Raw genomic sequence first — 10,014 nt, 5'->3', positions numbered from 1 at the left:
TATATATATAAAAAATAGACCAAAAAAGTGTATATCTAAATATCCCATGCCGTAATTATTTGTCCATTTTTAAATTGATATACCTACTAAGAAAATAATTATTGACATATTAGATTTATTATTTTATCATATTAATTATAAAATGAATTAATTAAAATTTATAACTTTTCGTACGCTCTATATTTTTAAAAATTAATTAATTAATGGTATAATAATTTATTTTTATCATTTCTTAATTTTTTTTAACTAAACAAGTAAAAAACAACTATAAAAAACAATTAATTAAAGACGGAGGATAACAAATTTAAAAGAAAAATTAATTCCTTTTTAGTTATGACATGAAACAAACTTTCCAGTTGGCTGATAAAAGTAAAGATCAAATTCATCGGTAACCTCCTAAACTTGATATCAATTTTTATTCAGATAACTTAATTAGACGGTGGTCATTCTAGACACCTCATATAAGATTCTGCTGTCATTTTGACACTTTTTGCTGACATATCAAAGTGAGTGTGATACAGTAAACAATGACGCGTGAAAAGGCTTAATTTAGCCATTTTTTAATTTTATTTTCTCTTCTTCTTCTCCATTTTTCAAGCCACCACCCCTAATCTTTTTTTCAAGCTTAAATTCCTTCAATGGAGATCAAATTTTTTATTTAAATTCATTTTTAAGTTACTTTCTTCTTTTTCATTTTATTACTTATCTAAATCTACCATCACTTTCCTCCATTTTTTGCCGGAAAAATGAATATCAACAGTCAACACCCATATTTCATATTTATTTCTTCTTTTTTCTTCCTCTCCCTCTTTTCTTTCCAAAAAACAATACTAAAAAGAAAGAAGATGAATAAATATGAAAAATAGTAAAAGAAAAGAATATTTTTTTTTGAAAAAACACAAAAGAGATTTTGAGTGTAATGAAAAAATAAGAGATTTTTTTAGAATAATATTTTAAATTTATTTACTAAATAGATTTTATAATTATTTTAACTGAAAATAACACGTAATTATTTAATTAATTGTTTGTCACGTCATCAACGAGTGTATTACATTCTCCTTTAATTTTTTGTTTATTGTCAGAAAAATATCAAAATAACATAACAAAAATCTTACATGAGGTGTCTAAAATGAACATCGCCTAATTGAGATGTCTAAGTGAAAATTGGTGCTAAGTTTAGACGGCCGCCGATAGGTTTGGCCTAAAGTAAATATACATGCAAAACAAAGGTAGAAAAAAAATGTGTTTAAGCAATTAATTTGCTGTGGTGAAACTGACTATAAAATTTTTATTTTTTTTTTAAAAAATCGATATTGAATTTCATCAAGAGAAAAAAATTCTACTAAAAATATTTTGATATTCAGAACTCATATTTTAGATTTATATTAAGAAAACAACAGCTCCGTCCGTCGTACCTCCTTTGATGGTGGCTATACATCTTTTAGTATAGCCACATTCATTGAATAAGTGTGTATATGCATAATTGTATTTAAAACTTAATCAAACTTTACAAATAAAGTAATGTTCATAATTAAAGAATAATTTTGAACCTTGTTTACTTTATTATTAAAATACTTTGCTATTTTTTTTTATATGTCATGTTTTAATATTTCATGTGTTGTATTTTAAAGTTAATCTTTCGATGAGTGATAAATAAAATTATTTTAAATTTATTTCTTTGAGAATTCTCCTAAAAATCAGATTTTATAGAATAATGCAATGATAAAAATAATTAATTAAAATAAAATAACTATAATGAACATTAATTGCTTAATAGTTTTTTCTAGGTTGGATAAATATTTATTTTCAAGATTAGTAAACTACGAAGAGTATAATATGAAAATATTGTAATTTATGTATTGATCTTATGAAATGACAAGTATTTTTCGAAATTCTAATTACTTATCCACTTTTGAATTGGTATATCTATTAAGAAAATAATAATTGACACAAGTTTTTACCGTTTTATCTCTATTAATTATGAATGATATGAATTAAAAATTTAAGATTTTAAATTTTTTATCTTTTTTAAAAATTAATTAATTAAAAAATTATAAGTAAAAATAAGTATATTATTTTTTCTTGATTTATATAAAAAAATAATAATTAAATAAATAATTTTTAAAAAAATATTAAAAACCAACTATTATAAATGGCGTCGGTAGAAAATGAACCAATATTAATTACTGATATATTCACGTGGTCCATTCTCGATTTCAAAAAAGAAAAATATAGCACTAATTGAGGTGATCAGATGTTGATTGCATGTATTATATTAATTTGTTTATTTTTATAGGTCATTTTTATTATGAAAAGTTGATCAATAATATTTATTATTTATAAAATTAATATATAAATTATAATTTTATTTATTTTATCCTTTATGAGTTATTAATTTAAAAAATTATATTTAATTAACATAGAAAAACTAAGTAAATAATTTATGTTCATTAATGTAAGTAATCAAAATGAATTAATTCATTTTTCATCTCAAAAGAATTATATAAGAATAGAACAATAATTTACTTAATTTCTTAATATACATAAAATTTAAAATAATGACATATAAATAAAATCGAAGAAAATACTATTAATACATAGAGATACCCGGCATATGTGATTTCGATTTGCATATAATATAACGTAAATCCAATACAAACATAGTGATTTTGCTTTGCGTATAATATAGGGATGATATCAACTTTGGTTTAAATAAGCTATTATTGTTACTGATACAAAATATAATCGATATTTTGTCATCTTCTAATTTGATATGTGGTTGGACACAAAGAAAAGACAGAAACACACAATGGGGAGACATATGGACTGACTTTTTCTTTTTGTTGGGATAGTATATAAATATTCAACATGTAACTTGATTTTCGATTTATATTTATGTTTTTTAATTTAAAGTATTGGATAATTAAATATTACGTATTAAAATTTATATAAAAATAAATAAAATAAAATGATACATCTTACTTGATATTTTATATGTCAATTTGTGTAATATGTGTCACTCAGAACTTACATGACATTCTATTCAAGTATTTATTTGTATACATTTAAAATTAAAATACAAATAAATATAAAATAAAATTAAATTAGATTACTCATTTATATATTATAATTTTTATGTGACATATGATTATCTGAATTGATTCGAATTTATACTAGATATGACTTATTAAAAAAAATATAATTTCTAAAAAAAATAAATATAAAATTGAAAATCTATAATTAAAGATGGATACTCCTTTGTTGTTGGCAGAAATCCTCGCATGAAGCACGTGCGTACACTTAAATTCAAATAGGCCCCATTGGCCAACTCATTCCCAGACTTAAAATAATTGAATTATTGAGATGATATTTATATTTTAAATTAATTTAGTTATTTAATTTTATAATAATTTTTTTTATATTTTTAGCTTTTATTTGAATTATTTTTGAAATTAATTTGACGATAAATAATAAGAGAAAAAGTATAAAATAATATTTAATATATTTTTAAATATTTCTTTTTTTTAAGAGTATGAAACACTCTAAAATTTCAATTATTTTGAAATGAAAGGAGTAGTATTTTATTTTCTTAAACTAAAAGAAGTGAAAATAAAAGGTACTCCCTTAATTTTAATTTCAACAATATGGATAAATTCACGAGCGAAGTCCGAAAAAAATTAATATATACATAGTTATTGAATTTTATATGATAAGGAATTCTTCAAGATAGATTTTTTATTCTAGTAAAACATGTACATCTAAATTTATGAGTGAAGTATAAAAAACATAATATGTAATAAAACATATAAGACAAATACATTAAATATATGTAAATATATTTAATTGGAAACGAAATTTGAGGTGAAAAAATAATTTGATTGTTCAATGGACCACACTATGTGTGTGGTTGTTTTATATTTTTCTGTTTGTCGTGTTCCATGACATTGGAACATGTTTAAAAGAGTCACATGTAAATTTGTTTAAAGATTTATATGGGGACGAGGAAGATCGTTTATTTATACGAGTGTTTGTGGTGATGTAACTTTTGATTACAAATTTTCCCAAAAAAAATAAAAAATATCTTTGAAATTGTTTGGTCATTAATTTTGAAAGCGTTCTTTTGGGAAAATTGATGAAAAAAATCATAATCTGTTGAACGTTTTTTTTGGGGGGCCAAAATATACTCTCTTCCGTCGGTTACATTTTACATTTTTATTTTGTATTTATATTAAGACATAATTAAATTTTATTCTTCTATTCTTATTTAATATTTTTAAGTCAATTTTATAACAAATAAGAAAGACACTTTCAAGATTATTCAACTACTTTATCAAAGATAGCAGAATGCAAAATATGGTAATTATGCATAAATTTTATAAAAAAGAGAGGAGTCAAAAATATCGTTAAACTATGTAAAAGAAACAAAAATATTTTTCGTTTATAATTTGGCTCAAAAATACTCTTACAATCAATACTTTGACTCAAAATGTCATTGCAGTTAATACTTTGGTCCATAAAAGCCCCTATAGTTACAAAATTGACCAAAAATACCCTTTTACTGAATAAATATATTATTTTTTTCTTTACATCTTCCTAATTAAAATATTACTATTAAGAAACACTATTCTTGTTTTCTTTCTTTTAAAATCACTTTAACACGTAAAAATGTAGCAAAAATTTTTTTTCTTCTTAATCTCATTTTATCAATTAAAATAGAATAATTTCATCTACCCCTTTCGATAGATAATATATGTCATATATATAAGATCATAGTATATCTATATTTAATTCATATTTATATAACGATAAAAATATGGATGGTAAAATAATTTTTTTATTTTTTTATTTTTTCTGAATCAAAGTAAAATAAACATTTGCTAATTTTTTAAAAAATATTAATTGAAAAAACGTGTCAAAAAGAAAATAATAATATATTTATTTGGCAAATATACTTTTTTGACCCATTAAATAATAATATTTTTGGACCAAACTACAAACGGGGGACATATTTGTTCCTTTCACATAGTTCAAGGACATTTTTGAACCAAAATATTGATGGTAAGGGCATTTTGAGCCAAACTATAAACGACTGACATTTTTGTTTCTTTCACATAGTTTAAGGACATTTTTTATCCTTTTCCTTCTATAAAATGACAAGTATTGTGATCCAGCTATTTATAGAAAGAGATGACATATAAACAGGACGAAGGGAGTAATATTAATTGATATCTTATTAAATTTTAAAATTTATCCCCATAATTTCATATTTTATATTAATAATATATATCTATTTACAACTTTAATTAATTTTTATCTACCTTTTTGATTATTTGTTCCGATAGTTTTTTATTAAGATATCGTGTTATAATTTAAGAACGAAAAAGAGTCAAAATTGCCTCTGAACTATGTGAAATAAATCATTTGTGCCCTTTGTTACATTTTTGGATAAAAAATGCCCCTACTGTTATCCTAAGAGACCATATATACCCTCAAGAGTTAACACGCCATATTTTTATTGACTTGGCAAGCCATGTGGGACTAATCCTTCCACCTAAGCATTGCAAACTAGGATTCGTTACAAAAGAGCTAGACCTCTAGCGGCGACAATAGTCGCCACAAAAGCCCAAAAAATGGTCACTAAAAGTTTTCAACATTAAATTCTAATTTTGTGTTTTTTTCTTCATTATTAAAAAAAAAAAAAAAATGATATCAATTAAGTAGGAGTTTGAAGACACTGTATGTTTTATTTTTATGTTATATGTAAATGTATAACATGTACAATGATGCATTATATAGTAGGAGATGTGCATCGAGAAGTAATTTTCATGATTTTTCGTAATAATATTGCGTGTTTTTAATATTAATATTGCAAGTTATTTATTTTAGAAAATTAGGTTGCAATCGATAATTAATTATCATATTTTTTTTGTTGAAAAAATAGGTTTTACTATTAGTCGTCACTAAAAGTCACTCATAACCTTTAGTGGCAATATTTTGAGATTTTGGGGCAACTTTGTTGTCACTAAAGATCAAATTCTTTTGTAGGTAATCTTAGTTGGCAACGCTTAGGTGGAGGGATTAGTCTCATGTGGCATGTCACGTCACTAAAAAATTGGGGTTTTTAACTCTTGAGGGTATTTGTGGTCTCCTATGATAACATCGGGGATATTTTTGATCCCAAAATACAATGGAAGGTATAAATAGTCTATCTCGCATAGTTTAGGAACAATTTTGACCCTTTTTCCGATTTAAGAATAATATATTACCTATTATCTAATTCATAATAAATATGATAAAATTATGCCAAACTTATGGGTATATCTTTTTTTATTTATAGCTTTTTTAACTTTAAGAATATAAGCTATACTTCATGTTTTTTCAAATATATTTTGAAACTTATTCAAGTTTAATTTGTCTAAAATATATGAAAATTTATAATAAAACGCTTGTTTTATAGTATTTTCTTTAAAGTTTGAAGAATTATTCTTTTGATATAGAGCATTTTTTTACAATATTGTGAAATTAGGTCTTAGATCTAACTCACACCCCAAAAGTTAGTCAAAAGGGAGGAGAATTGTTCAAGCCTTATAAGGAGTCCATCCATCTCATTAATCCATCGACTTTTGTCATTCTTTAAATGATTGTCCTCATTTGTAATCAGGGCAATGAAATTAACACATTAACGGAAAATTTAATCTCTTCAAGAGGTTTGATAGATTAATTTCTTTCAAGATAAAATGAAATAACCATTAAAGAAGTAGCGCTATCTCAAATTTCAATAATTTCAACGAACTCTAAAAAGACAACAACTAGATCATACACACAAATACGATCAATCATCTTTTTTTTTTTGAAAGAAATGTATGAAGAAAATGTGAAGAATTCAATTTCAAAAAACGAGAGAAACCTATCTATTTATAGCCAATAAAAGATAGTATAAAAATGTGTTAATTGTTCTTTATCGAAAATGTCACAACATTTTGAAAAAGAGACATACTTTCAAAAAGGTCGCATTCTTTAGAAAATGCACAACCTTTTAAATGGTAATAACCCTTTAGAAAAGACATAACCTTTTGTAAGAGTCACAATCTTCGCAAAAGTAATAATCTTTTAGAAGAGTCATAACTCTTTACTTTTTATTCACACCTTTAAAAATCTAACAATTTGCTCATGCGATATGGAGCGGATTGAAATTTGAAAACATCACATTATGCTACGTGGAGCGAATTTACCCCGCAACCAAAGAAAAAGAAGATAAAGTCTAATTTGATGTTTATTATTTCACATATACATAAAATAAAGAGCACTTGAATACAAGCCTTGTGATCTTGTCTTGGGCTCTCTCGCATCATCTTAATAAGTGGAGAATATTACCTAATAGAGAAGACACATGTATGTATTTACTCAAAATAGTGATAGTTTAAAAATTACGATATATAGCGAGAGTTTGAGTTTTATTTGTTTTGTTTCACTTAGAATTGTATTAAATTTGTTCTAGTTGATATTTGTTGTTTCTTATTGGATTCAAAAAATGAACAAATGCTAAGCGAATTGATACATGGAACTATTGCTACTTTTGATAATTAATCAAAACTATCACTATAATTGATAATTAGAGCTCAAAGTATCGCTATTTTCTAAAATTTCCTCCTACTGAGTTGGATATGTGATGCAAAGTATATTCAATGAAATTGAGAGCCCAAAGTATTCGAGGCCCAACGAAATTGTCATGGTATAACCCGGCTTCTTATGAAATAAACTAAACCCGACCCATAAAATGGATTAAACCCGGAACCCCATAATCAATCAAAGAATCACCCACATTGTTGGTCACTCAGAGAGTTATCTCTGTAGGTTTGGTGTTCGATTCATTCATTTAGGTATTTGTATCTGGAGAATCAATCATGGCTACTGCTTCAGGCACGCATATTTTTTATATTACAAATAGGGATAATATTTGCTTGAATGCAAGTTTTTTGGATATAATTTGCTAATATTTTCTCGACTGCAAGTTTTTGGATATAATTTGCTGATATTTGCTCGACTGCACGTTTTTGGATATAATTTGCTAATATTTGCTCAACTGCATGCTTTTTTGGATATAATTTGCTAATATTTGCTCGAATGCAAATTTTTCTTGGTATAATTTGCTAATCTGTCATTTTAAAAGTATAATTATTGAGTATATTGAACTAAGCGGGCGCAACAAAGAGCGAATGGATTTATGGAAAAAAGATTTTTTTATATATACTGGATTGATATGTTTGGGATTGTTGCTCTAGCTGCATATTGTTATCATTGGATTAATTTGTATTTAGATGGAATAATAGATTTATCATGGATTCAGTTGCAAACCAGTTGATGTAAAGGTGCTGTTTGGACAAGTTCTGAAAAAAAATAATCTGAAGGGATATTTTTTTGGTGGAAAAGTTTGTTTAGAAGAAAAATGTGTTTGGAGAATTTTTTAAATAAAGGTTTTGGGTGGTTTGTTAGTGGAAGAGTGTTTTTTAATGAGAAATACCTCATAAGTCATGTCCTTTCTATATTGAAAAAGTTTTTCGAAGAAACTTCCTGAAAAAAATTTAACACATGTTTTTTTGGAAATAATATTATCTTTCCTCAGCTTAAACAATCTTCTAAGAAACAAACTGTGCCTAAAGTTTGATGCTTTGATGGGATCAAGTTCATGCTGCATAAAGCTTTTCTGCATAAGAGAGTGGTTGCTTCCATGATAAAATCTTTAATTTATCTGATGCAACTCTAATTTTGTAAAAATGCAGTGGCGTTTAAGTCTAGGGAGGACCACAGGAAACAGTTGGAATTAGAAGAAGCGCGAAAGGCTGGTCTTGCACCAGCAGAGTTGGATGAGGATGGAAAAGAAATTAATCCTCACATTCCTCAGTATATGTCTTCAGCTCCTTGGTATCTCAATGCAGAGAGACCAGTATGTGTTTTCTCCTTGTTTAGAGTTTCGGTCAGTGTTGCGTTTCTTGATTACCTAGGCGCACTTTGACATTCACTTGCTGTTCTATTCCATAGAGTTTGAAACATCAAAGGAAATGGAAATCTGATCCAAATTACACGAAATCATGGTATGACAGAGGTGCAAAAATATATCAGGCTGACAAGTATAGAAAGGGTGCTTGTGAAAAGTAAGTAAACCATTGGTTTTCTTGGTAGTTTCCGATGTATTGTTGATTGACATTCTTATTGCTGGCTTTCCTAGATGTATACATTATGTCTCTTATCTTTAATATGGTCAAAAAGGACTTCAATAAAAAGAGTAATCCTTTGATCTGGAAATTCGAATCTTGTAGTCATTGTCTGGTTGGTGCCTGGCGAAACTTCAACTCTAAAGTTGGAAAAAGGCCAACAACTTTTTTGGATTCAAGAAATAGCAAACCTTCTATGTACATTGGTGTTGAAATAGACAAATAGTATTGCGGCTTAATGTGCTTTCTTACGTGATAATCTTAATATAATGTGACTGACACAGCTGTGGAGCAATGACGCACGATGCTAAGTCATGCATGGACAGGCCACGCAAATTAGGAGCAAAATGGACCGGAAAACATATTGCTCCTGATGAGAAGATAGAGCAGTTTGAGCTGGATTATGATGGTAAAAGGGATCGTTGGAATGGTTATGATGCTGCTTCTTACGCTCATATCATTGAGCGATATGAAGCAAGGGATGAAGCAAGAAAGAAATACCTCAAAGATCAACAACTAAAAAAGTTGGAGGAGAAAAATAACAAAGAGGATGAAGAAAGAGGAGATAGCGAAGATGAAGATTTTGAAGATGCTTTGAAGGTAGATGAAGCCAAGGTTGACGAAAGCAAGCAGATGGATTTTGCAAAAGTTGAGAAGCGTGTACGGACCACTGGTGGTGGAAGCACAGGAACTGTTAGGTCTGTCTTCCTTTTTATCTTTTCATTTTTGATCCCTTCCTGCCTATTCACTTTGGGCTCCTGTGTTCTTTAATTTTTTTTTGGGTTTGGTTTTGGGGGGTTGG

General features: G+C 26.8%; 1 protein-coding gene across 1 annotated transcript in view; it reads left to right on the top strand.

The window, feature by feature from the left end:
• The first annotated feature begins 7,772 nt into the window (after positions 1-7,772).
• LOC107021184 (pre-mRNA-splicing factor SLU7-like) overlaps positions 7,773-10,014 on the top strand; it is a 6,491-nt gene continuing 4,249 nt past the window's right edge. The window contains exons 1-4 of the mRNA XM_015221793.2: positions 7,773-7,920; positions 8,781-8,944; positions 9,040-9,152; positions 9,497-9,910. Coding sequence (XP_015077279.1) covers positions 7,905-7,920; positions 8,781-8,944; positions 9,040-9,152; positions 9,497-9,910 — 707 coding nt within the window. The 5' untranslated portion in view covers positions 7,773-7,904. The remainder of the gene's footprint in view (positions 7,921-8,780; positions 8,945-9,039; positions 9,153-9,496; positions 9,911-10,014) is intronic.

The sequence above is a fragment of the Solanum pennellii genome, chromosome 6 (genome assembly GCF_001406875.1).
Source record: "Solanum pennellii chromosome 6, SPENNV200".
Lineage (NCBI taxonomy): Eukaryota > Viridiplantae > Streptophyta > Magnoliopsida > Solanales > Solanaceae > Solanum > Solanum pennellii.
This window is presented reverse-complemented; position numbering and strand designations above follow the sequence as displayed.